The sequence below is a fragment of the Micropterus salmoides genome, unplaced genomic scaffold, assembly GCF_014851395.1.
Source record: "Micropterus salmoides isolate LMB-PRFRI ecotype aquatic unplaced genomic scaffold, ASM1485139v1 Ms_hic_scaffold_7, whole genome shotgun sequence".
Taxonomy (NCBI): Eukaryota; Metazoa; Chordata; class Actinopteri; order Centrarchiformes; family Centrarchidae; genus Micropterus; species Micropterus salmoides.
Window position 1 is genome coordinate 37,183,416 of NW_024044459.1, and position 27,728 is coordinate 37,211,143.

Below are 27,728 nucleotides of genomic sequence, written 5' to 3' on the forward strand. Positions count from 1 at the left end.
ACCTGTTCTCTGTGTTGTTACCTGTTCTCTGTGTGTTGTTACCTGCTCTGAGTGTTGTTACCTGTTCTCTGTGTGTTGTTACCTGCTCTCTGTGTGTTGTTACCTGCTCTCTGTGTGTTGTTACCTGTTCTCTAAGTGTTGTTACCTGCTCTGTGGTTGTTGTTACCTGCTCTGTGGTTGTTGTTACCTGCTCTGAGTGTTGGTACCTGCTCTCTGTGTGTTGGTACCTGCTCTCTGTGTGTTGGTACCTGCTCTCTGTGTGTTGGTACCTGCTCTGAGTGTTGTTACCTGCTCTCTGTATGTTGTTACCTGCTCTCTGTGTTGTTACCTGTTCTCTGTGTTGTTGTTACCTACTCTGAGTGTTGTTATCTGTTCTCTGAGTGTTGTTATCTGTTCTCTGAGTGTTGTTACCTGCTCTCTGTGTGTTGTTACCTGCTCTCTGTGTGTTGTTACCTGCTCTCTGTGTGTTGTTACCTGCTCTCTGTGTGTTGTTACCTGCTCTCTGTGTGTTGTTACCTGCTCTCTGTGTGTTGTTACCTGCTCTCTGTGTGTTGTTACCTGCTCTCTGTGTGTTGTTACCTGCTCTCTGCTCTGAGTGTTCTCTGTGTTGTTACCTGTTCTCTGTGTGTTGTTACCTGCTCTCTGTGTGTTGTTACCTGCTCTGAGTGTTGTTACCTGCTCTCTCTGTGTTGTTACCTGCTCTCTCTGTGTTGTTACCTGCTCTCTCTGTGTTGTTACCTGCTCTGTGGTTGTTGTTACCTGCTCTGAGTGTTGTTACCTGCTCTCTGTGTGTTGGTACCTGCTCTCTGTGTGTTGGTACCTGCTCTCTGTGTGTTGGTACCTGCTCTCTGTGTGTTGGTACCTGCTCTCTGTGTGTTGTTACCTGTTCTCTGTGTGTTGTTACCTGCTCTCTGTGTGTTGTTACCTGTTCTCTGTGTTGTTACCTGTTCTCTGTGTGTTGTTACCTGCTCTGAGTGTTGTTACCTGCTCTGAGTGTTGTTACCTGCTCTCTGTGTGTTGTTACCTGCTCTCTGTGTGTTGTTACCTGCTCTCTGTGTGTTGTTACCTGTTCTCTGAGTGTTGTTACCTGCTCTGTGGTTGTTGTTACCTGCTCTGAGTGTTGTTACCTGTTCTCTGAGTGTTGTTACCTGTTCTCTGTGTGTTGTTACCTGCTCTCTGTGTGTTGTTACCTGCTCTCTGTGTGTTGTTACCTGCTCTCTGTGTGTTGTTACCTGCTCTCTGTGTGTTGTTACCTGCTCTCTGTGTGTTGTTACCTGCTCTCTGTGTTGTTGTTACCTGTTCTCTGTGTTGTTACCTGTTCTCTGAGTGTTGTTACCTGCTCTGAGTGTTGTTACCTGTTCTCTGTGTGTTGTTACCTGTTCTCTGTGTGTTGTTACCTGCTCTCTGTGTGTTGTTACCTGTTCTCTGTGTGTTGTTACCTGTTCTCTGTGTTGTTACCTGTTCTCAGTGTTGTTGTTACCTACTCTGAGTGTTGTTACCTGTTCTCTGTGTGTTGTTACCTGCTCTCTGTGTGTTGTTACCTGCTCTCTGTGTGTTGTTACCTGTTCTCTGCTCTGAGTGTTCTCTGTGTTGTTACCTGCTCTCTGTGTGTTGTTACCTGTTCTCTGCTCTCTGTGTGTTGTTACCTGCTCTGAGTGTTGTTACCTGCTCTCTGTGTGTTGGTACCTGCTCTCTGTGTGTTGTTACCTGCTCTCTGTGTGTTGTTACCTGCTCTGAGTGTTGTTACCTGCTCTCTGTGTGTTGGTACCTGCTCTCTGTGTGTTGGTACCTGCTCTGAGTGTTGTTACCTGCTCTCTGTGTGTTGGTACCTGCTCTCTGTGTGTTGGTACCTGCTCTCTGTGTTGTTACCTGTTCTCTGAGTGTTGTTACCTGTTCTCTGTGTGTTGTTACCTGCTCTCTGTGTGTTGTTACCTGTTCTCTAAGTGTTGTTACCTGCTCTGTGGTTGTTGTTACCTGCTCTGTGGTTGTTGTTACCTGCTCTGTGGTTGTTGTTACCTGCTCTGAGTGTTGGTACCTGCTCTCTGTGTGTTGGTACCTGCTCTCTGTGTGTTGGTACCTGCTCTGAGTGTTGTTACCTGCTCTCTGTATGTTGTTACCTGCTCTCTGTGTTGTTACCTGTTCTCTGTGTTGTTGTTACCTACTCTGAGTGTTGTTATCTGTTCTCTGTGTGTTGTTACCTGTTCTCTGTGTGTTGTTACCTGCTCTCTGTGTGTTGTTACCTGCTCTCTGTGTGTTGTTACCTGCTCTCTGTGTGTTGTTACCTGCTCTCTGTGTGTTGTTACCTGCTCTCTGCTCTGAGTGTTCTCTGTGTTGTTACCTGTTCTCTGTGTGTTGTTACCTGCTCTGAGTGTTGTTACCTGCTCTGAGTGTTGTTACCTGCTCTCTCTGTGTTGTTACCTGCTCTCTCTGTGTTGTTACCTGCTCTCTCTGTGTTGTTAATTGCTCTCTCTGTGTTGTTAATTGCTCTCTGTGTGTTGTTAATTGCTCTCTGTGTGTTGTTACCTGTTCTCTGTGTGTTGTTACCTGTTCTCTGTGTTGTTACCTGTTCTCTGTGTGTTGTTACCTGCTCTGAGTGTTGTTACCTGCTCTCTGTGTGTTGTTACCTGTTCTCTGTGTGTTGTTACCTGCTCTGTGGTTGTTGTTACCTGCTCTGAGTGTTGTTACCTGCTCTCTGTGTGTTGTTACCTGCTCTCTGTGTGTTGGTACCTGCTCTCTGTGTGTTGGTACCTGCTCTCTGTGTGTTGGTACCTGCTCTCTGTGTGTTGGTACCTGCTCTCTGTGTGTTGTTACCTGTTCTCTGTGTGTTGTTACCTGCTCTCTGTGTGTTGTTACCTGTTCTCTGTGTTGTTACCTGTTCTCTGTGTGTTGTTACCTGCTCTGAGTGTTGTTACCTGCTCTGAGTGTTGTTACCTGCTCTCTGTGTGTTGTTACCTGCTCTCTGTGTGTTGTTACCTGCTCTCTGTGTGTTGTTACCTGTTCTCTGAGTGTTGTTACCTGCTCTGTGGTTGTTGTTACCTGCTCTGAGTGTTGTTACCTGCTCTCTGTGTGTTGGTACCTGCTCTCTGTGTGTTGGTACCTGCTCTCTGTGTGTTGGTACCTGCTCTGAGTGTTGTTACCTGCTCTCTGTGTGTTGTTACCTGCTCTCTGTGTGTTGTTACTTGCTCTCTGTGTTGTTACCTGTTCTTAGTGTTGTTGTTACCTACTCTGAGTGTTGTTACCTGTTCTCTGTGTGTTGTTACCTGCTCTCTGTGTGTTGTTACCTGCTCTCTGTGTGTTGTTACCTGCTCTCTGTGTGTTGTTACCTGTTCTCTGTGTGTTGTTACCTGCTCTGAGTGTTGTTACCTGCTCTCTGTGTGTTGTTACCTGTTCTCTGTGTGTTGTTACCTGTTCTCTGTGTGTTGTTACCTGCTCTGAGTGTTGTTACCTGCTCTCTGTGTGTTGTTACCTGCTCTCTGTGTGTTGTTACCTGCTCTGAGTGTTGTTACCTGCTCTCTGTGTGTTGTTACCTGCTCTCTGTGTGTTGTTACCTGTTCTCTGTGTTGTTACCTGTTCTCTGTGTGTTGTTACCTGTTCTCTGTGTGTTGTTACCTGTTCTCTGTGTGTTGTTACCTGCTCTCTGTGTGTTGTTACCTGCTCTCTGTGTGTTGTTACCTGTTCTCTGCTCTGAGTGTTCTCTGTGTTGTTACCTGCTCTCTGTGTGTTGTTACCTGCTCTGTGTGTTGTTACCTGCTCTCTGTGTGTTGTTACCTGTTCTCTGTGTTGTTACCTGTTCTCTGTGTGTTGTTACCTGCTCTGAGTGTTGTTACCTGCTCTGTGTGTTGTTACCTGTTCTCTGTGTGTTGTTACCTGCTCTGAGTGTTGTTACCTGCTCTCTGTGTGTTGTTACCTGTTCTCTGTGTGTTGTTACCTGCTCTGAGTGTTGTTACCTGTTCTCTGTGTGTTGTTACCTGTTCTCTGTGTGTTGTTACCTGTTCTCTGTGTGTTGTTACCTGTTCTCTGTGTGTTGTTACCTGTTCTCTGTGTGTTGTTACCTGTTCTCTGTGTGTTGTTACCTGTTCTCTGTGTGTTGTTACCTGTTCTCTGCTCTGAGTGTTCTCTGTGTTGTTACCTGCTCTCGTGTGTTGTTACCTGCTCTGTGTGTTGTTACCTGTTCTCTGTGTGTTGTTACCTGTTCTCTGTGTGTTGTTACCTGTTCTCTGTGTGTTGTTACCTGTTCTCTGTGTGTTGTTACCTGTTCTCTGTGTGTTGTTACCTGCTCTCTGTGTGTTGTTACCTGCTCTGAGTGTTGTTACCTGCTCTCTGTGTGTTGTTACCTGCTCTCTGTGTTGTTACCTGTTCTCTGCTCTCTGTGTGTTGTTACCTGTTCTCTGCTCTCTGTGTGTTGTTACCTGCTCTGAGTGTTGTTACCTGCTCTCTGTGTGTTGTTACCTGTTCTCTGTGTTGTTACCTGTTCTCTGTGTGTTGTTACCTGTTCTCTGTGTGTTGTTACCTGTTCTCTGTGTGTTGTTACCTGCTCTGTGTGTTGTTACCTGCTCTCTGTGTGTTGTTACCTGCTCTCTGTGTGTTGTTACCTGCTCTCTGTGTTGTTGTTACCTGCTCTCTGTGTTGTTACCTGTTCTCTGTGTGTTGTTACCTGTTCTCTGTGTGTTGTTACCTGTTCTCTGTGTGTTGTTACCTGTTCTCTGTGTTGTTACCTGCTCTCTGTGTGTTGTTACCTGCTCTCTGTGTGTTGTTACCTGCTCTCTGTGTGTTGTTACCTGCTCTCTGTGTGTTGTTACCTGCTCTCTGTGTGTTGTTACCTGTTCTCTGTGTGTTGTTACCTGTTCTCTGTGTGTTGTTACCTGCTCTCTGTGTGTTGTTACCTGCTCTCTGTGTGTTGTTACCTGCTCTGTGTGTTGTTACCTGCTCTCTGTGTGTTGTTACCTGCTCTCTGTGTGTTGTTACCTGTTCTCTGTGTGTTGTTACCTGTTCTCTGAGTGTTGTTACCTGCTCTGTGGTTGTTGTTACCTGCTCTGAGTGTTGTTACCTGCTCTCTGTGTGTTGGTACCTGCTCTCTGTGTTGTTGTTACCTACTCTGTGTGTTGTTACCTGCTCTCTGTGTGTTGTTACCTGCTCTCTGTGTGTTGTTACCTGCTCTCTGTGTGTTGTTACCTGTTCTCTGTGTGTTGTTACCTGTTCTCTGTGTGTTGTTACCTGTTCTCTGCTCTGAGTGTTCTCTGTGTTGTTACCTGCTCTCTGTGTGTTGTTACCTGCTCTCTGTGTGTTGTTACCTGCTCTCTGTGTTGTTACCTGTTCTCTGTGTTGTTGTTACCTACTCTGTGTGTTGTTACCTGTTCTCTGCTCTGAGTGTTCTCTGTGTTGTTACCTGCTCTCTGTGTGTTGTTACCTGCTCTGAGTGTTGTTACCTGCTCTCTGTGTGTTGTTACCTGTTCTCTGTGTTGTTACCTGTTCTCTGTGTGTTGTTACCTGCTCTGAGTGTTGTTACCTGCTCTGAGTGTTGTTACCTGCTCTCTGTGTGTTGTTACCTGTTCTCTGTGTGTTGTTACCTGTTCTCTGTGTGTTGTTAGCTGTTCTCTGTGTGTTGTTACCTGTTCTCTGTGTGTTGGTACCTGTTCTCTGAGTGTTGTTACCTGCTCTGTGGTTGTTGTTACCTGCTCTGAGTGTTGTTACCTGTTCTCTGTGTGTTGTTACCTGCTCTCTGTGTGTTGTTACCTGCTCTCTGTGTGTTGTTACCTGTTCTCTGTGTGTTGTTACCTGTTCTCTGTGTGTTGTTACCTGTTCTCTGCTCTCTGTGTGTTGTTACCTGTTCTCTGCTCTCTGTGTGTTGTTACCTGCTCTGAGTGTTGTTACCTGCTCTCTGTGTGTTGTTACCTGTTCTCTGTGTTGTTACCTGTTCTCTGTGTGTTGTTACCTGCTCTGAGTGTTGTTACCTGCTCTCTCTGTGTTGTTACCTGTTCTCTGTGTGTTGTTACCTGTTCTCTGTGTTGTTACCTGTTCTCTGTGTGTTGTTACCTGCTCTCTGTGTGTTGTTACCTGCTCTCTGTGTGTTACCTGCTCTCTGTGTGTTGTTACCTGTTCTCTGCTCTGAGTGTTCTCTGGGTTGTTACCTGTTCTCTGTGTGTTGTTACCTGCTCTGAGTGTTGTTACCTACTCTCTCTGTGTTGTTACCTGCTCTCTCTGTGTTGCTACCTGTTCTCTGTGTGTTGTTACCTGTTCTCTGTGTTGTTACCTGTTCTCTGTGTTGTTACCTGTTCTCTGTGTGTTGTTACCTGTTCTCTGTGTGTTGTTACCTGCTCTGAGTGTTGTTACCTGCTCTGAGTGTTGTTACCTGCTCTGAGTGTTGTTACCTGCTCTCTGTGTGTTGTTACCTGCTCTCTGTGTGTTGTAACCTGCTCTCTGTGTGTTGTTACCTGTTCTCTGTGTGTTGTTACCTGTTCTCTGAGTGTTGTTACCTGCTCTGTGGTTGTTGTTACCTGCTCTGAGTGTTGTTACCTGCTCTCTGTGTGTTGTTACCTGTTCTCTGTGTGTTGTTACCTGCTCTGAGTGTTGTTACCTGTTCTCTGTGTGTTGTTACCTGTTCTCTGTGTGTTGTTACCTGTTCTCTGTGTGTTGTTACCTGCTCTGAGTGTTGTTACCTACTCTGAGTGTTGTTACCTGTTCTCTGTGTGTTGTTACCTGTTCTCTGCTCTGAGTGTTCTCTGTGTTGTTACCTGCTCTCTGTGTGTTGTTACCTGCTCTCTGTGTGTTGTTATGTGTTGTTACCTGCTCTCTGTGTGTTGTTACCTGCTCTCTGTGTGTTGTTACCTGTTCTCTGTGTGTTGTTACCTGCTCTCTGTGTGTTGTTACCTGTTCTCTGTGTGTTGTTACCTGTTCTCTGTGTGTTGTTACCTGTTCTCTGTGTGTTGTTACCTGTTCTCTGTGTGTTGTTACCTGTTCTCTGTGTGTTGGTACCTGCTCTCTGTGTGTTGTTACCTGCTCTGTGTGTGCTGAGGTCAGACTGCACTGCTGTGAGTCTCTGCTCCTCCTCTCTCAGAGCACAGACTGTGGACCTCCTCTCTCTCAGCAGCGCCTCCTGCTTCTCCATCAGCTCCTCCTGCTGCTCCATCAGCTCCTACAAAAACACATTTTTTTGTCTCCCACCATCCAAACCATTTAAAAAGGTTCTCTCTGTTTAATTTTCTTCCTAGTCCTAATTCAGGTTACAGGTGAGATGCAGTTCAGGTACAGGTCATGCTCGGGGTCACTAGCAGACCCCAGAGAGTAGAATCTCTCTGAAGAATCTTCCTGGCTGACAGGAAGACGTCATTCAGCACCAGGCAGCTGATTTACAGACTCACTGTCTGTGACTGGGAGGCAAAGCCATCAGATTTCAACGAGACATTGGGAGTCTTAACATTCAGCTTGTTGGCAGTTCAGATTAAAGCCAGATAAAGAGCCCTCAGACCCTGAGGGAAGGAGAGAGAGAGAGATAAACTGGACTAAAGCCGGCTTCTTCAGATTTCTGTTGGCTTTGCATGCTGTTACACTGTAAACTGAGGCACAGATCTCCTCGGCAGAGGGTTATTAAACATTGCTGTGTGAATCATCATGAGTCTCCTGACAGCTGGCTCCCCATCATTTTCACAACACTCTCTACTCATCCACTGCAGCATCTTAAAAACCTGGTCCTTCCTGCGACCTGAACTTTAAAAACCATGTGAGTCTAAAACCTGGCTGTTTCAGACCACAGGACGAGTCAGCCGTCTTCATGTTCTGTCCATGCTGTTCATCCAGCACGTCTAACCACGTCGCCCTTCTTCAGTTTGCGTCCCGGCAGCATTGTCATCTTTTATTTTGTTTCATGTTTGTAATGTTTTCCGTTCACAGTGTGACTGTGTGTCGTGTTGTGCTGCCAGACTCCGGATGTTGTGTTCAGTGGTGGAAGAAGTACTCAGATACTTAACTGAGGTAAAAGTAGTGATACCACAATGTAAAGATCCTCTGTTACATAAAAGTCCTGCAACTAAAAATTCTACTGTTTAAAAGTATTATGAGAAGGGCTGTACATAACAATTATTTTTCAAGTCGATTAATTTAATGATTATTTTTTCGATTAGTCGATTAATCTAACGACACATTTTGTGTAACACAAAAACACACAACAGCAGCACATCTTAAAATTAATCCAATTTCCACGTCACTGATGTGTTGTGATAATAACAGACATTAATTAGGCTACTTTACTTCAAACTTTAAACGTTTCTGACGTATGATAATCAGAGGTATTTCTGCATCAGTGTGGGGCAAAGAAAACAACTGAAAGGAGTCACAGACCGTGCAGACAGTAATGTTATTTTCAGGTGTTCTCTCGCTCAGACGTGGCCGTTAAATAAACAGAAAATATGAAACGGCCGAACATTAGATGACACACGGTTTAACATTACGTTACCATGACAGTAGCGGGGCAGAAATTACTTTTAACATGAAGACGATGAAGAAATATTTTGAATTAAAGCTGAGAGCAGCGTTGGGTGGGCCCTCGCACTTGTAGCGCGTCCGGGTGTGAGCCGGCAATGCCTTTAGAAGGCACAGCCCACTAATCCCACTAACACCGGATGACGCACATAATGCGAGTCGAGGTATTACGTAATCAATTACATCGACGGATCACCCCAGCCCTAATAATCATGAGCAAAACGTACTCGAAGTATCAGCGGTAAATATACTTACTATGCAGAACAGAGTGTTAAAATAATTTAGTTCATTAGTGGATAAACATTATTATTTACTAATTTTAATATAGCTGGTTGAGGTGGAGCACCCAGACATGGTCCCCTCACCTGGTGCTTTGACTCCTTAGTCCTGATTCAGAGCTTGTGGATCAGCCGTGCACAGACTGGGCTTCACTGACTGATCGTTGTGGCACGAGTTACAACTTTATCATTCTTATTTACTCCGACCTGAGCAGGTGTTATCAGGCACATTATCTGGAAACACCAGTGAAGATGTGCAGAGCCTTTAATCTATAAAAACACATCATATTTCATCACGGAATAAAGAGTAACTACAGCTCTCTGATAAATGCGGGGGGGCAGTAAATAAGTGTACTTCAGATACTAGAACTACTCAAGTAAAGTACAAGAGGCTAAAAATCCTACTTCAGTGAGTACTTGATGTGTTTGTCCACGTTGGACGTAACTTCTGCTCGACCAATCAGGGCTGACATCACTGAAAGTACCTAAAACTTGGATTGAGCGTCACTTCCTGAGCAGAACCCAAATTCAGCTCCTGCAGAAGAACCCGTGACGATGAAGTTCCTTCATGTCCTCACCTTGACTCTGTCCTGCAGCCGCTGTTCCTCCTCTCTGAGCTCCTGCACTCTGTTCCCAGCTGTCTGCAGCTCCTCCCTCCTCCGAAGCAGCCTCTGCTCCTGCTGCTCCTCCTGCAGGGAGGAGCACACTGTTCAGTTTCATGAACGGCTGCCATCCTCACAGACATAAACATTATGGTTTAGGGCCAAAATGCATTTCTGATCTGTCGCTGAGTTATGAACCATCCAGACCTCTCAGGTCGTCTGGATCAGGGCCGGTATTTATCCATCTTCTCAAAGTGCCATTTTAGTCTGAAGTGCTGAGAATTCATGAAACTTACTCCTGCTTTCAAACTTAAGTATAAAAGCAAGTTATCAAATTTCATAAAGCTGAGAATGGCTCTTACTCTCCCAGTTATTTAAGAAGCTCCAGAGGTCTCTCAGGTGGTTGGAGCTGCCAGTAGATGGAGACAGAGACATGCGCAAATATTTGCGGAAGATGTTCTGAATTATTTGACGGTGCTCACTTAACAGGGTCGGACAGCGAAGGCATAAACTTTGTCAGCGAGTTGGTGGTGAGGGACATCATCTCACCACTTTTCAGTTCAACAAGGAAAACAACTATTGCACTTAAAGCTCCACACACTGTCACGCGTTTCATCGACTTCCCAACAACACTCTTCTGTAATCCAACAGAAGCAAACACAGTTCATGCAACTAGCCGGCAATACAGGAGTAGTAGGCGCATTTGATGGCGCTCATATAAAGATAAACTTTAACTTTCATTTATTGATGTGTGGGCCTATATCGTAATGTATTCTCTTGAATATTATTTATTGTTAAACATGTGTTGAATATAAACTCCTCTTAGGAATTTCACCATTCAATGTGAATTTATCTGAGTATTTTCCTAAAGAAGGAAATCTATTCAGTCATTGGTCCTTGGCGACATCGTCATCCAAAATCCTGTTTGCGGCACACAAACACAAAACACAACTTTTTTTGTTTTGACTGTCTGACTTGAAGTCTTTTCCTTCACTCTGCAGGTTTCAGGTTTGCTCTTGAAGGATGAAGTTTACCTGACTGTTGAGCGAGTTCAAATGCTTCTGAGACTCCTGAAGGTCCAACAGCACATCAGCTAATCTGCACACACACCGGGTTGATACTGATTAGGCTGCAGTAAAATGGAAAATGTGTCATGGTTGGATCGTCCAGCTCTTACGTGGGAACGCGTTCGTGTCCCAGGCTGATCACAGAAACTAAATTCTCACCTTTCAGCAGCTGAGTGGATTTTCATGCCGAGTTGTTGGAACTCCTGATCTCTGCTCCTCAGAGCCTCCTCCGCCTTCCTCAGGGTCTGCTCCTCCTCCTGGCGCCTCCTCCGCAGCTCCTCCACCTCCTCCTGCAGCTCTCTGGAGATCAGTTAATATAATGATGTTGGTATCTGAAGTTCTAGAGGTCAAAGGTCAGCCTTTGAGACTTTACCTGATGTGTTCGGTGGCCTCCAGCAGACAGGCGGCGCCGTCCTCAGCTGAGCGCTGCAACAGGTCCGCGTCCCGCTGAGCTGAACTGGCCTGCAGGAGACAGACGGGATCAGCTGAGCGGTCGGGTGCGGGACAGCGACACGATGTGTAGACGTGTGTGTCTGTACCTTGTCTCTGGTTGTGTGTATGCAGCTCTGAGCCTCCAGCAGCAGTCTGTCGGCCTGCCGGAGTTCAGCTCGTCTCTTCAGCAGCGTTTTCTCCAAACACTCCACCTCGTCACACACCTGCATCACACTCCTACACACACACACAGTGTTGTAGTTGTGGGCTTTTTGCCTTTATTTTGGAGAGGATAGAAAAGAGGGGAGCACGTGGATCTACCAACTGTCGAACCGACGCCCCAAGACAGACTTTTAACCCACGACGGAGCATATTCGTATGTATTATGTTTTCAGTTCCCAGCAAAACAATGCTCCTTTTCTCTTCATGTCAACAAGCACGATGCCAGTTACGATACACGTGAGCTGTGCTTCGTGCTTGTTTGTGTAACGTATCGATAATATCACGATACAGCAGTTCTGTGATAATTGATATATCGCTAGACAATCCTAAAATAATATCTATATCGATATCTGTCTAACTATTAACGCAAAAGGCCTGAGGGAAAAGTTCTCTATTTATTTGCTACAAATCCTGAAAACAGCACACATTTTTACAGAACTACAGAGAAACTATGAAAAATTATTATAAAAAGATTTCTTTATAAAATGGCACATAAAACTGCAAATTCACCGAATTTACTGATTTTTTGCTGAAAGTAGTAATTGCTGTTTGTGCTGCCGTTTCTCCACCTAGTGGTAGATGTATTTTTAGGCCACTGGGAATTTTGGGTTAGAATTTTGACCCTTTGGAGTTGCTGTAGCTGGTCAGTGTGGCGTGCTGAAGCAGCAGAGCTCAGGAAACATATGTACTTTAAGTATTTGCAGAGTATGTCACTCAGGATTTTAAACGTGAAGCAAAATGTGTAGTTTATCTTATGATTATAAATCGCGATGCTAATATCTGTTAGCACGTTTATGGAGATTCCCATTATATGTTAGCATTGAGCTAATAGTCAAAGCACTATTCTTTTTAATTTCAGTACAGTATTGTGGAAAAATGTACGATATATTGCAGTATCGATTTCTTTGACACACCCCTAGTGAATACAAGTCTGTCCAGCCTCACTAAGAGGACACACACACAGAATAACACGAACAGCTGTGTGTGTGTGTGTGTGTGTGTGTGTGTGTGTGTGTGTTACCTGTGGCGTCTCAGTGCGTCCTGCAGTTGTTTGGTTTCCACTCGTAGTTTCTTCTTCTCTTCCTCCAGTCTCTCAGCTTCTTTGTGCACACACTCACACACACACCTGTCTACCTGCTGACACACACACACACACACAGTTGGTAGGCGGTCACACTGTGGTGGTTACTGTAAGCCTTTGATGGCAGCTCTGCTGTCAGGTGATTTTGAATGATATTTGCATCAGTGTGATGAAGCACCTGTATCTGTCAGGTAGGGCTTTGAGGTTGTGGGATTATGGGGTCCTTCCCCGAGAAAATATGTTGTTATTTGATGAAAAGCTTTGAATTTTCACCTCATTATGGACAAAAAAACACAGCCATGTGTTCATAAAAACTAATAATCACAAAGTGGTTAAACAGGTTTGTAGTGAAGGGATTCGACCCGGTTCTGTCTGCAGACACTGACCCGGTTTCTGTGTTCTGGGATGTTACAGTGCAGCGCAGCGCCTCCTGCTGGAGGACTGTAGAGGAGCCAGGCAGGTCCGACCGGGGGGAGTGTGACTGTCAGAGAGCCCAGCGGGGACCGCCGCTGCAGCTGGGGCAGGAGGAGCAGGAGGCGGAGTCTGTCCTGAGGAGCTCCGGTCAGCGTCACTGCCTCCCCCGCTGTCCCTCCACTCTGCTGGAGACAGTTCCCATCAGAGTCCGAGGCTCTCAGGATGCATCACACCTCGACATGTTCAAAACCTGTGTATGTGTGTACCTGAGTCAGAGTCGGTGTGTGTCGGGGGGGATGTACGCCCAGTACCCTCCTCCTGCGGGCGGTCTGTCCTGCTGTCGCCCCCTGTCAGGAGAACTGAAGTACTGCAGCCCCAAACCAGAGTCCTGAGTCCCCTGAGAGCCCAGACTGGGAGCCTGAGACAGAGAGAAAGTTTTTTTATTCCCACGACGCTCAGAATGTGTTTCCAACCTAAAAACCACCACCACTCATCATCAGCACCACCGGTCCCTGCCCTCCTGCTTCATTACCGTCTGCGTTTCCTTCATGAGTTTGTCTCAGTGATCCAACTCATCTGTAGTTATTCACTTTAAATGCCTCAGACCACATCAGGTTTCAGTCTGAGATTAAAAAAACGTCTCACACAGTGTCCAGGAGGTACGAAGCACCACTGTCCTCCATCTCTGCTCCTGATCCCAGTCCTGGTCCTGGTCCGGTCCAGCTTCTGTCTCAGTTTGTTTATGTGTCTCTGAGCATCAGCCAGCTCGGCCCTCAGCTGCACCGTGGGTTTAGATGACGGCGTGGGTTCAGATGACGGCGTGGGTTCGTGTTCGCTCGGTCTCTGTTGGTGAAAGCTGCCGTCAGAAGCAGAACAACAACTCTCACGGCGCTCAATGCGGCTCAACGCGGTGTGTGTACCTGCAGCAGCTCCACCGTGTGGTTCAGAGCTCTCAGCTGTTCGGTGGTCGACTTCAGCTGCTCGGCTGTCAGCTGATCGGAGTCACACATGGACCTGCTGAGCTGCCGTAGCTTCCTGTTCAGACGGCCGAGGCTCCTCTGGTGACCGTCGCTCTGTGAACGCAGCTGGACCAAAGGACACAACAGTCATTCCCAGCATGCACTGCTGCTCACAGCTGCTCTTTAGCTAACAGTGTTTTTATTTGTTTAGAGATGCAGAGGAAGCAGTGAATCATTTCTCATGCAGCTCAGTAGCTAACGTTACTGAAGCTACTGTTACTAAAGCTACTGTTACTGAAGCTAACGTTACTGAAGCTACTGTTACTGAAGCTACTGTTACTAAAGCTAACGTTACTGAAGCTAACGTTACTGAAGCTACTGTTACTAAAGCTACTGTTACTGAAGCTAACGTTACTGAAGCTAACGTTACTAAAGCTACTGTTACTAAAGCTAACGTTACTGAAGCTAACGTTACTAAAGCTACTGTTACTAAAGCTACTGTTACTGAAGCTAACGTTACTGAAGCCACTGTTACTGAAGCTACTGTTACTAAAGCTACTGTTACTAAAGCTACTGTTACTGAAGCTAACGTTACTGAAGCTACTGTTACTAAAGCTAACGTTACTGAAGCTACTGTTACTAAAGCTAACGTTACTGAAGCTACTGTTACTGAAGCTACTGTTACTAAAGCTACTGTTACTAAAGCTACTGTTACTAAAGCTACTGTTACTAAAGCTAACGTTACTGAAGCCACTGTTACTGAAGCCACTGTTACTAAAGCTAACGTTACTGAAGCTACTGTTACTGAAGCTAACGTTACTGAAGCTAACGTTACTAAAGCTAACGTTACTGAAGCTACTGTTACTGAAGCTACTGTTACTAAAGCTAACGTTACTGAAGCTAACGTTACTGAAGCTACTGTTACTGAAGCTACTGTTACTGAAGCTACTGTTACTAAAGCTAACGTTACTGAAGCTACTGTTACTAAAGCTACTGTTACTGAAGCTACTGTTACTAAAGCTAACGTTACTGAAGCTACTGTTACTAAAGCTAACGTTACTGAAGCTACTGTTACTAAAGCTAACGTTACTGAAGCTACTGTTACTAAAGCTACTGTTACTGAAGCTAACGTTACTGAAGCTACTGTTACTGAAGCTACTGTTACTGAAGCTACTGTTACTAAAGCTACTGTTACTGAAGCTAACGTTACTGAAGCTAACGTTACTAAAGCTACTGTTACTGAAGCTAACGTTACTGAAGCTACTGTTACTAAAGCTAATGTTACTGAAGCTAACGTTACTGAAGCTAACGTTACTGAAGCTACTGTTACTAAAGCTACTGTTACTAAAGCTAACGTTACTGAAGCTAACGTTACTGAAGCTACTGTTACTAAAGCTACTGTTACTAAAGCTACTGTTACTGAAGCTAACGTTACTGAAGCTACTGTTACTGAAGCTACTGTTACTAAAGCTAACGTTACTGAAGCTAACGTTACTGAAGCTACTGTTACTAAAGCTACTGTTACTGAAGCTAACGTTACTGAAGCTACTGTTACTAAAGCTACTGTTACTAAAGCTACTGTTACTGAAGCTACTGTTACTAAAGCTACTGTTACTGAAGCTACTGTTACTAAAGCTAACGTTACTGAAGCTGAGAAAGGTTCATACAAAACTAAACGTTACTTCACTGCTTTGCTGAGACTTTCTTGATTTAAATTATCTTTTAAACTGACAAACATCATGTGTGTAATTCAGAGCACAATTCAAACGAGATCTAAACATAAGTCTCTCGCATTCGACTATCGTACATATTTGTCCGAAATAAGGTCTGATGGGGCTGAAGGGGAAGGGAGGGACTTTCACCCTGTCTACACGAACACAGGTATTTTTAAAACCGTGACTTTTTCTACACGGTTTGGCCGTTTGTCCACATGGAAACGCAAAAACGCCGGTTGCAGTGTTGTTGTGTTGACGGTAAAACCGGAGTTTTTGCCCTGCGACTAGGGCTGCAGCAAACGATGATTTTAGTATTTGAAGCTTCTATAGATTATTTCAACGATTCATCGATGCGTCGTTTAAGAAGTACTTTTGCTTGGCGGCGGCGCCCCCCCTCCGGTAACTGGATCAGCAGTGCACGTTTATAGGTGATTTAGTGTCATACAGCAAACATCAGACCAACAACCAGACAGCTGCTTTACAAACACAAACATCACCTGAGTGCTATACAAGTTATACTACAGGCTCATGCAGACTACACGACTTTCAGCGTCGGCCGATGGCCGTGCTGTTCACACAACTTGCTGTAATATCACTGCCGTCTTGAAGTCGTTGGAGCGTTCACACTACGTGACTGATAGGTGACAGGGGGTCACAGCGTAAGCGTGATTTGCGACAGTAATAAACGTCCCTGCGAAACACTGTGCTGTAAAGTTACATGGATTAAACGAAGTATCGATGCAAAGAATTTGTGTCGAAGCGTTTTATGAATTGATTTTATCGATGAATCGTTTCAGCCCTACCTGCGACATCAGAGTGCGCGCCGTTATCTGCTGTGTTTGATGTCAGACTGTTAGTCACTGCCTGCTTTGTTTACGATTTTGGCTACGATTAGCCGACATGGCTTTACGGTTTGGGTCATATGTCCTTGACAGCGCTTGATGGCGTGTTTTTGCGTTGTCATGTAGACAGAGATTTTTTTTAAACGACGGAGGAAAAACTCCTGTTATAAAAATACCTCTGTACGTGTGCACAAACATTTTTGTTTTGTTCTTGCAAACTACTTCATTCATGGTAAATGAAGTAGTTTAGTGCAACAATCATTCCTGTAAAGCATCCTGTTTACCCAGGATTCTGTGGTTAACTTTTAAATATTTTCCCATAAATCCTCCCACATTTTTAATCTTTCTTAAAAAAAAAAAGAAAGAAAAAAAGATATTAAACAAAAACCAATGTTTTCTACATTCCCATCAGGTAAAGCATCTAGTGACGGGAGGTCATTCGCTCAAACGGCACGCGCTAATAAAACAAGAAGAAGAAGAGTATGCAGGTATGTGAGGAGGTTAGCCTGAGCAACATCAGTCACAGTCATGTAAAATATGCTATGCAGATTTTAGTGTACCACATGGAGAGAAAAGCGATGTGAGCCTCTCTACCTGCCTCTCGCATCCACGTTCGCAATCTTTCTCTTCTACCAGTAACTTCTCTCTAAATCACACCTGAAGCTTAACGTTAAAGTGATGTAGACATGTCCTCATTCAGGTGACACATAAATACACTTGTAAGGGTTGAAGTAAAATGTGCTTTTGTGTTTTCATTTATAAAATGCAGCATTTCACTGTGAACCACCTGTACCTTTAGTTTACTTAATGTAATGTCACTGCTGCACTATATTTCAAATGAAGTGTTTGTCTAGTGGGGATTTCAGGATTCAGAGTGCTCTTCTGAATGTAAACAGTGCCTGGTGGACAGGTGTGAACCAAAACGATAAATCTGTGGATCTCACCTGCAGCCTTATGGTCTGAGTCAGATTTAAACAAGGCTGGTTTCTGCGCTTTGATTGAGTTTCTTTCACCCGAAACTACATCAACACCTTATCAAGTGTATTTACATACAACAGCAGGCAGACACACCTGTTTAACACCTGAGCTGCAAGTTACCTGAAGAGCCACAAAAAGCAACAAACCACTTACAAAGACTTCCTGCTACACTCGTTATTTAGTCAGCTTTAAATGAGGCTTAACTTTCACACAGTTTCTGCTGGCTGTGTCTAAATATCACAACATTAGTCCGACATCGCAGAGCCTGCTAGCCACGTTAGCCGCGCGTTATGCTAACAGTTAGCTAACCTGCTAAATAAACAGTAAACAAGATAAAAAACTTCCAGCTTCTAAGTTTAACGTCGGCTCACAGACAGCACATGGTGATCCATCCACGGCTTCAACAGTTACCTCGTATCGCTTGACGATTTTTTGAAGCATTGACTTGTTGGGAAGCTAAGAAGTGTGCGGTTGTTGCGGGAGCTCGCCATCTCGGTCATGCGGTTATGTTGACAGCTCCAAGAACAAATACACTGACCACAGTGTTCAATCATTATCCGTTTTTGCTCTCCTGCCTGCGATCTGAGTTCCTACTGTAACCGTGAGAGAGCTAAACGCTGCTAACTGTGATTATTCTGAAGGGAATGATCATTTCTATCAGGGAGAAACATATTAAAATGATTGTGGTGTGATTCTGTGAAAACCTGTGCGTGACCAGGACGTCTCTGCAGAACCACAGTATTTCATTACAAATTTTATTTTTACTCATTTTTCACCTGTAAAAAATATTTCACCTCCTGCAGAGTGATTTGATTTAAAATCAGCCCAACCAAATTCTTCATAAAAAAACTGATGTCCATAAATTTCCAATCAGACAAGCAAATAATAATGATGAATTATAATTATTTTGTTAAATAGGATACATTGTAAATCCTAGAGGGGAGGTAGAGGGGAGGTTTCACTATAAACCCTTTGTGGTTTCTTACCTTTGTTTTAAATTACCTTTGCGTGAATAATAAATAAATAAGCCCTACAGGCCATGGAGGATCTAAAGGAGCTGAGATTTGTTATCTTTGTGTCGCTTAATAAAAAAAGGTTAACAAAGCTTATTAAAGCTGTTTTTTTTCCCTCCGTGACACCTGCCCAGGAACAAAGCTGCACAAACCAACAGCTGTAAAAGCATTTTAAGAAAGGAAGTGTTTTCCAAAATAAAAGCCCTTCCATCCTGCGGGAGCCACAAATCCTTGATTTGTATTGGCACACTGCATTGGTTACTTGTGTGGTGAGTGGGTAGCTTTCTAATACGAGTTGAGTGGCAGCAACATGCCGACAGATCCAGGTTGGACGGTTCTGTGTGTACGACTGATTTAATGAGACACAAATAAGACAGTAGAGAGGAGAAAGGGTTCAAAGTTCTCTGGAGAATGCCGGCGTCGATCCATCTACCTCTCACATGCTAGAGGGAGCAGCTGAGCCACAAGAAATCCCAGAAGAAGCTACATCACCCTGACAGCCCTGCTCAGGTCTCAGCTGTTTGGTGGAGCATCCTGCAACATGTAGGGGAATTAGCTCAAATGGTAGAGCGCTCGCTTAGCATGCGAGAGGTAGCGGGATCGATGCCCGCATTCTCCAGGAGATGTTTGACCCTTTTTTCTCTGATGATCATCAGTGTCAGTCAGCTCTTGTAGGTATAGAACAAAAATAAAAAGGAAAGTTATTCATACTTTGCTTTAAAGTCTCTGACACAAATAAACAGGTATAAACATTATAACTTTACTACTAATTGAAATATATACAACACAGGATGTTTGTCAGAGTGGACGAGTTACATGTGCAGTCAGAATGAGCAGATGTGTAGAGGATAATGTGTGATACCTACACAGACTTTCAGTATTTAATCTACATATTACAATCAGTAGTTATGTTATACTTCGCTGGTTTATAAGACACAGAGACTGAACACCACACTCTGTACTTTAACAGAATACAGACTGCAAGTTTGAGAGTCTCAGATCACAGTGCAGAGAAGAAAGAGTTCAAAGTCCTCTGGAGAACGTGGGCAGCGATCAGTCAGCTGAGTGGAGGTGGAAACAAAGCGCTGCATCAGACGAGGTGGCCGAGTGGTTAAGGCGGCTGCTAATCCATTGTGCTAACATACTGAAATGCATCTTGGGTCATGGATTTACAATTCAAAGAAACCAGCTGAGGTTGCTTACTGTGCATTCAGACCAAACTCTAATTTAATCCTCACAACGCTTTCCTCGCGTTGGACTTCTCCCAAGTGTTCACACACACAACGCCATAACGTGATTACTACAGCTGTATGAACCCAAAGAACATCATTTGCTGTGATTTAGTTGCAAACAACGGATCAAACTGATGCCGTCCTACAGGAAATTGTGGCTCTCCGCATCTTTGCATTGACTTTAAATGTAAACGCACTGCCCCCAACGCTCGCTTCGCTTTTGTGGCCTGTACTACGAAGCGGGGTAACTGGCTTATCCAGGTAACTTCAGGAGTAACTTGGTGACGTCGGGTGTAACTTCCTGATTAACCCGTACTACGAAAGGTGGACGGGTGTTACCCGAGGTCTGTTGCCATGGCAATTTACGCCGCATCTCTAAACCGCTCCGAGCAGGATTTGTTCGTGGTTAACTCGAGGTTCCCCTGCAGGTGGACTACACACCACATCTGTACTCAGTGTTAATGATGAAGTATTAATACACACCACTTCATAAAATATGTTTAGATTTCAGCCTGATTTGTTCCTCTGCGGCTGCACTGAAGTTCTGAACACAACAGCATCACGTTCAGACAGCGAGTCCTGCAGCCTCGGGGATTTAGAGAGGAATCTTAATTAATTAACGGGACAGTTTCTTAGATGGAGCCCGTCTGTAGGCTATAATTGAGTTCTGCTGAGTGTTTTCACATATTTAGATTGACTATTTTAAGTGTCCAAAAAATAGGGAGCCAGGGTGACGGTTAAGCAGTTAAATAAATCCTAGATTAAAATGTGAAATTTACAAGAACAAAAATCTGAAAATTCCCTGAAATTAATGTTATAGAAAATCTAAAATCACTCTGTTTTCTGAATACGCCCAATCCACAGCAAAGTCTCTAAGGTGCCTGATAATATAGTGATTGTGGGCTAAACTCACGAGTATTTCCTCACTACTGAATCCAATTGTGAAGTTTAATATAACTTTCCAACACATGGCCTACAGACGTGTGTGTGAGATGTTGCAGCTTTGCAAAGTGAAGTTGCTCTCATGAATGTGTGACTATAATGTCAGAGAATATTCAAGATTTTTACTTGTAGATTAATCTTGGAAATTAAATTCTGTCTCAGATTATTCCCCCTCTCCTCTGGCTCCTTTTTTTCTGTTACAATGGACCTTATGTGCAGTTGGAAGAAGAGCCCATAAAATACGTAATAGAGATTTGAACTACAATAAGAACACTGGGGAGATAATTAGACTACACATTTACTCAGTGCGATATCAACAAGCCTCTCTGGCTTTGTCGGCAACCACAATATTAGATTTAGCCGTTAACTTGTCTTTAAACCCCTCTTATCCTGACACTATCAACGTGAATTCTTCTGGGGAAAATACAGAGCATGCGATTGCGCAACAACTCCAATTTAACACAGACTCAACTAACATCTTATTCACCGTCATAGTACGGTAACCCTAAGTTAACTCTGAGTCAGTAGTTTTAATTAGCAATCCATCGCCTTAACCACTCGGCCACCTCGTCTGCTACATGTGTCTTATCTGCTGGTGACGTGTCTGTAGGTCGGTCCACCACGTTGGTACAGACTGTTAATTCTGAAATGACTTTACATCCGGCGCCACCAGCAGCTCAAAGTTTCCAGTGAAATCTCTGCACTGTGTACAGCTGGTATTCAGAAAGTGAGACAGTGCAGCTGAGCAGAGGGAGAGACACAAGCTGACCTTTGGAAGCAGAGTTAGAGAATCAGCTGTAGAGCTCTTGTTTAGCATGTGAGAGTCAGGCTGCCTCAATATTTAGAACAAACTCTGAATAAGTTCGTCTTTATTTTGATTTTATACCAAGAAGAGCTGATTGTCACTTATCTTCATGAGGAGAAAGGGTTAAAAGTCTCCTGGAGAATGCGGGCATCGATCCCGCTACCTCTCGCATGCTAAGCGAGCGCTCTACCATTTGAGCTAATTCCCCTGCATGTTGAAAGGCACTTCTATCAGTCTCTCCCTCCTGCAGACTGTGAAAGTTTGTGTCTCAGAAAGCAGACGAGCTCAAACGTTTCTCCGCAAAACTTGACTGATTAGATTCCTTTTTTAGAAGATAAGGTCCAATCTTAGACAAGCTCGTTCATGATAATACTTGTACTTGAGTCAAGCTTTGGATGCAGGACTTTAACTTGATGGAGTTTCAAGTATTTGTACTTTCACCATTCCACTGAGACTGGGGAGTAACACTTTTTGTGGGCTTTCTCAAGCTTGTTGAATTAAAAGTCGGAGTAGTCCATCGCCTTAACTCGACCACAACATTTTATTGAACTTACATATTTCAGTGACATAAAACGAATCATCGAAAACAGAGTTGGAGTGGTCTCACCAGTAGTGTTGTAGTCAAGACCGCTCAAACCGAGACCGAGTCAAGACCAAGACCAGTTCCCTGCATTGCATGGCACGCAATAAAATGTGGAATGAGATCACAGATACTTCTCAAAGTGATCTGAAAATCCACTTTCCCATTAAAACACCAACATGCAAACACTAAGAGCTGAAATCAGCGTCAGCATCGTGGGGAGGGGTGACAGTCGTTAATTAGGGTTATTGGTTGCATTTGAATATGCATAGCAATACTTTTTACTTCCAATCAAAGTTAGTATGTTAACAAATAAATCAGACAATGCAAAAGCAAATTATTGATATTCTCAAAGTTATGGTCTGGACTGGTCTTGAAATAAAATAAAAATAAAATCCCGAGTCCTCAATGTCCAAGACCGAGTACAAATGCGGTCGAGACCGAGACAAGACCAAGACCATCAAAAAGTGGTCTTAAGACCAAGACCGGTCTCGAGTACTACAACACTACTTATCAGTTCTGTATGTTGGAACACAAACTATTTCTGTCCTCACAGGCTGTTCACATGTAGAAATGTGTACGAGAATATAGAGTGTATCAGGGCCCCGTTTCAGAAACTGAGTTTGTTAAGCCTGAGATGAGAGAACCTCTGGGTTATCAGTTTCAGAGACAAAGACCCAGGGCCTGTACCACGAAGCAGGATTTGAGCTTATCCAGGTAACTTCGGGGTTAACTCTGGGTTTTCAGCACCACAAAGGTGGTTGACTTCTTACCGGGGTAGATCTCCACAGTAACTTATGCTGAATGGCTAACCTGCTCCGGAGCAGGTTATGTTCCAGATAACAGATCAACTCTATGAAAACGCCGCCTACTGACCAATCAGCTCTCTTGAAAAATGACATCACCATCTGGAGGCGGTCCCAGAGACTGTTTCAGAGGCTGAATATTATCAGCAGTTTGGTAGGGATATTGAAATACATTTTAATATGAACGTAGGCTACTTATTTTAGGTTAGTAGCTTTCTTATAAGCACAGAGACTGAAGTCATGTTCCGCCCCACCTTTGTGATGTGGCCGCAGGTAATCAGGTGAGTAATCAGTAAACAGGTAATCAGGTTCATTTAGACATTCAGACTGTCTGCGATTTTCTGCCTCCCTGCATGTGTCAGATGCAGCCGTGCTACTGTCGTATTTCTGTAGTGTTACAGTTTGCTTTTCGTCTGTAAAATATGACGCTCTGCTGACAGTAGACTTGTTCATGTCTGTGATTGGTCAGCTATTGCTAACACCGCCTCTTTTATGTGAACGCACTCACGTCTGGATTGGGAAACCCTGGGTTGACTTACCGAGTTGAAAACCAGCGTCGTGTGACCGCTTATCCCGATCGTAATTGTTAGGGTTAGTGAAGCCAGATAACTGAAAGATATCCTGGGTCTGTTGAACTCGCTTTGCGGTGCAGGACCCTGATTAACCCAAGATCAGTAACTCAGGCAACTTACGCTGTCAAGCTTCAACAAAGTTTCTCTCTGACTCCTCCCCTCCTGTGGCCCTGAAACAGCTGTCTGACACACCGTTTAATATATCAAAGCACATTTCAGAACTTTTCAGCAACAGTAGTCTCACTGTGTTTGGGGAGTATTTCCTTAAATGGACATGAGCATAAAGAAGCTCAGAGCTTGTTAAGTCTGTTTTCTGAAACCGGGTCCAGCTGGGTACAGAACCAAAATAAAGAGAGCAATCATCAGCGTCCACGACAACATGATGAGAGAAACTGACATATGACAGCCTGGAGAATGCAGCTCTACCATTTAACCTCTTGGAAACAAACACTTATTTCCATGAAAAATGCCTAAAACAATACCCAAACTGAATCAGGAATATCTCCTCAACCATCAGGCCTAGATGCATACTTAGGTCAGGAATATGGATCAACTGAAACAAATGAAGCTATTTATTTTTCTATTAAAGAGTAAATGGAGATGCAATAAAGGAAAATGTGATATTTTCAACCTCACCTGGCATTTTCACCATTAAACGGATCATCCAACTCATTGTAATGCAACTGAATATCTTCTAATACACCTGGAATCGAATTGCAACTGTTAATTTGATGAAAAGAAACTGATATACAGTGATATGAGTTACACAGCTGATCAGAGCTGGAGCTGAGCTTTCTTTAGAGAGGTCGGACTGTGGTGTAGGATGAGAGGAGAGATATCTAGAAGGCAATAACTGCAGCCATGTACAGTGATTACAGAGCGATTTATGTTGTGATATAAGTTCATTTAGATGCTTGATGTGTGTTTCGTGTGGATAAAAATGTTTTCTTTTAAGTTCTGGCTGAGCCTCCTAGTTTCACGAAGGTGTGTAGCATTTGGATAGGGTGAGAAAATACTAGGATCAGACATGGATTTCTCTTTTGCATTTTGCGTGAAAATCGATCGTCCTGCCCAAAACCGGGCAAGTTCGGGCTTAACAGGACAATAACAACAGTTCTCTGACCTGCTGCAGCAGCAAATCTCTCTCCTGCTGGACGTCCTGAAGCTGCACACGACTCTGCTGCAGCTCCGCCTCCTGCACAAAACAACAGGGTTTTATTATAAATAAACTCTCACCGGATAATAATAACAACACTCTTTATTGATTCCCCTGTTACAAAGTGCTTCACAGGGACAGAAAGATAAAATACATCAAACAAAGAATTAAAATACAGGTAAAAAGAAAATTCAAGTCAAATATAATCAGGAAATCCTATAAAAGGCAGGCTGGTCCACAGACTTGGGGCCCTGACTGGGGCCCCCTTCAGTTTTCAGCCATACAACATTGCCCTGCTGATCAACTGTGTGTCGCGCAGAAATAATCCCTGGTTGTCATAGTAACATCAGTTGTGATGCTGTGAGCAGTCTGCCTGTTGTGAGTTGAAGACAATAATCCTGTCAGGATCCAGTTCTGGTCCTTGTGGTCTGTTGCAGACTAAGCTGATACTCACCAGTTTGTGCTGAAGGTGTCTGTTTCTGCTCTGAGACCTCTGCAGTCTGACTCTCTGTCTCTCCAGCTCCTCCTTCAGCCCCCAGTCAGACTCCTGGTCCTGGTCCTGGTCCTGCTCCACACCGCGGATCACCTGGGCTTCCAGCTGGGCTATCTGGTCCTTATCCTTGGCCACCTGGGCTTCTAGCAGGTTAATGTGGTCTTGGTCCTGGGCTAGCCGGGCCTGCAGTCTGGCTATCTGTTCTTGGCTGTGGTTATGGTCTTGTTGGAGCTGCTCCCTGCTGGTCCCGGTCTGCTGGATGGCCCTGTAGAGCTGCTCCACACTTCTGGACAACGTGTCCTCAGGACTGAGAGAGCTGCAGGGGGACAGACATGTTACACATTGTTGGTACATAGTGGCCTTTCTCAGTTCTAAACCCCCTTCAGACCTGCACCTTTATTCTGACGTCCATGCCCTCAGCTCACAGTGATGCACGTGTGGGTTCGAATCCCATCCTCGTCGGGCAGTCTGACTTCAACTGGTGAGAGCTCAGGATGGAGTAATGTACTGAAATGCATCCTGGGTGATGTATTCACATTTCAAAAAGAAACCAGCAGAGGTTGATGTGATGTGCAACACATTCAAATCTCCATAAGTGTATTATAGTGAGACTAACAGTTCAACCAACACGTATCTAATCTGCCTCTGTGTGTTACCTCGTGTCTCTGTAGTTTTGTCCAACCACGTCTGAGATGAAAAGTGTTTCTATCTGTTGTGAATGTCCACACAGGAAGTAAAAAGCAGGTCATCATAGAGAGGAGGGAGACGTGATGTAATTTAAATCTGGAGCTAACAGAGCTGTGAAGGTCTCACACATCACATCGCTCTCTGTTAGTAACCTCTGCTGTTTAGATCACTCAGGATGCATTTTAGTCAACATCATATGAAAGCTGCTGAGCTCTGTTCCGGCTAAAATTAGACCAAACGACGAGGATGGGCTTCAAACCCACGCTTGCAGAGCACACTTGATTGGCAGCGCATCGCCTTAATCACTCAGCCACCTCTTCTGCTGTGCGCTTGTGGAAGTCGAATTCAGGCCACTTACAGTTGGTTTTGTCTAGTTTTGGAACGGCGTAGCATGGAGGGGCCCTTCGTGTGTGAGGCTGTGTGTTGGCCTGGCCATATCTTGAATGTCTGCCCTGAGTTCCGGTGCTTCCGTTGTCGGGAACAGGGACATTACGCGCGTGAGTGTGTCCAACGACCGGAGAGCAAGCGGGTGGAGGGGCGTGCTGGCCCCATGTGTAATATTAGTGCTAATTCTCTCCCTGAGTGTGTGTGCTATGCCAGTGACTCGGTGAGCGAGATGGTGGAGGATGAGAATCAGATGAAGAAAAACATCACACGTATTTATTCTGCTCAAACAGAACTACTCGAGCAAACACTTCTGAAATCATTTCAGTAAGTATACTCATACTGAAGTTGCTGAGCTCTGTCCATTTTAAAATCCAACGATGATGGGCTTTGAACCCACGCATGCAGAGCACAACAGTTTAACAACACATCGCCTTAACCATTGATCACTGAGAACTGCGGCTTGGCATGTGCAGTGCAACTAATGACTGATAAATGAATGATAAACTACTGTAAGTCAACGCACACCTCAGACTGTCAAACCAGTGTAAAGTTCTGAATAAATAAAACTAACATTACATGATCAAAAATAAACCTGTAACCTGTTTGCAGTCAACGTTAATAATTAACTTGATGGCAGCCAGGGGGACGTAATTGATTACGTTAATCGACAGTCCACGTTGTTCACGAGTCCCGAACCTCGAGTCAGAGTCAAGTCTGAAGTACTTTGAGGACGAATCTCAAGTCAAGTTTGAAGTCACTGTGCGACTTAAGTCCTGACTCGGCCACGACAACTCATGTTCTGGTCCAGCTGTGTGGAATACTGAATACATGTGACCGAATTTAACAAGCTTGAGAAAGCCAACAAAAAGTCGTCACTAATTCTGTTTTCTGAAACAGGGCCCTGATATAAGTGATCATTTCGACTCTGTTATTATTCCACAGTCCAAATAGAGGGTCAAGGGGCTCGACTATAACAGGAACTCAATGGACATTACTCCTAGTCTTCCTGACATTATGATGATATGATTAAAGCAAGCCTCATACACATTTCTAAATGTGAGCAGCCTGTGAGGACAAAAATAGTTGATTTGAACTGATGAGACCACTCCAACACTGTTTTGATCTGTTTTATGTCACTGAAATATGGAAGTTCAAATCCTATGTAAGTTGTCGTGGCCGAGTGGTTAAGGCGATGGACTAGAAATCCATTGGGGTCTCCCCGCGCAGATTCGAATCCTGCCGACAACGAGGTCTTCTTCACACAACTCATTCATTTCTCTGACCTGTGCATAGTAGATCACCACAGACATTTCTATAATTTAATAAATAAAGTTTTTCATTTTGTTGTGTTATGAACTTAAGTTAGAACAATGCTTAAACACTTTTCAGTGTGTTAAATAACTTTGAAGTGACGAGAAATTCTAATAAGTGAGTTGGACGACCACTTATACAGCGCCTAAGGCTTTTAATGTCAAAACACTGACACACCATTTTTTAAATGATCAGAACGTCCTGCAAGTTGCAGCTGCTGCTCTCTCTCTTCCTCTTCTACCACACACACACTTCTTTCCAGCCAGTTTCCAATCTTTACAGTCTGTGTTCTCTCTCAGGAACTGAAACAATGAGCCATGAAAGAAACAGTTTTTCAGATGCCGCTTTAAAGCCCATAGATTTTCCGTGAACTGCTTCTTAACTTCGCAGAGACAGAGACTTTTAACGCTTCCTTATGTGCACAATCTCATCATGTAATCAGTGGTGTAGGAAGTGTACAGAATAAGTGAAAGTACAAAAACTTGAAATAACTTTTAATCGTCAATGGGTTTAGACTGCACAGCGAAAATTTGAAGTAGATTGGACTAAATGCCTAGGAGCAGCTCGTTAAAGTACAAAGTGTGTAAATCGCCAAAAATGACCACTAAATCCAAAATGGCAGACTTCCTGTCGGGTTTAGGCTATGGCTCCAAGAGGCTTTTTTGTATGTCTGGACATG

At 44.1% G+C, this 27,728-nt stretch overlaps 2 protein-coding genes and 3 non-coding genes across 9 annotated transcripts in view; 2 read left to right on the forward strand and 3 right to left on the reverse strand.

Moving 5' to 3' along the window:
- Window positions 1-27,728, reverse strand: part of LOC119891504 (scavenger receptor cysteine-rich type 1 protein M160-like) — a 1,270,577-nt gene that overhangs the window by 433,086 nt on the left and 809,763 nt on the right. The window lies entirely within an intron of this gene.
- cntrl (centriolin) overlaps window positions 12,097-27,728 on the reverse strand; it is a 91,685-nt gene continuing 76,053 nt past the window's right edge. For 4 of the 5 annotated variants that reach the window (XM_038703234.1, XM_038703237.1, XM_038703238.1 and 1 more), the window contains 7 exons: window positions 24,626-24,980; window positions 24,139-24,210; window positions 13,492-13,656; window positions 13,217-13,414; window positions 12,838-12,989; window positions 12,544-12,753; window positions 12,097-12,210 (listed from right to left, as the gene is read on the reverse strand). In XM_038703234.1, the coding sequence (XP_038559162.1) occupies window positions 12,843-12,989; window positions 13,217-13,414; window positions 13,492-13,656; window positions 24,139-24,210; window positions 24,626-24,980 (937 nt within the window). In that variant the 3' untranslated portion in view covers window positions 12,097-12,210; window positions 12,544-12,753; window positions 12,838-12,842. Of the gene's footprint in view, window positions 12,214-12,543; window positions 12,754-12,837; window positions 12,990-13,216; window positions 13,415-13,491; window positions 13,657-24,138; window positions 24,211-24,625; window positions 24,981-27,728 lie in introns of all 5 variants that reach the window. The other variant, XM_038703236.1, reaches the window with a different exon arrangement.
- Window positions 18,625-18,697, forward strand: trnaa-agc. Its single transcript has one exon. It is a non-coding gene; the product is annotated as a tRNA-Ala (tRNA).
- On the reverse strand, window positions 21,193-21,265 carry trnaa-agc. The gene has a single exon. It is a non-coding gene; the product is annotated as a tRNA-Ala (tRNA).
- trnas-aga lies at window positions 26,905-26,986 on the forward strand. The gene has a single exon. It is a non-coding gene; the product is annotated as a tRNA-Ser (tRNA).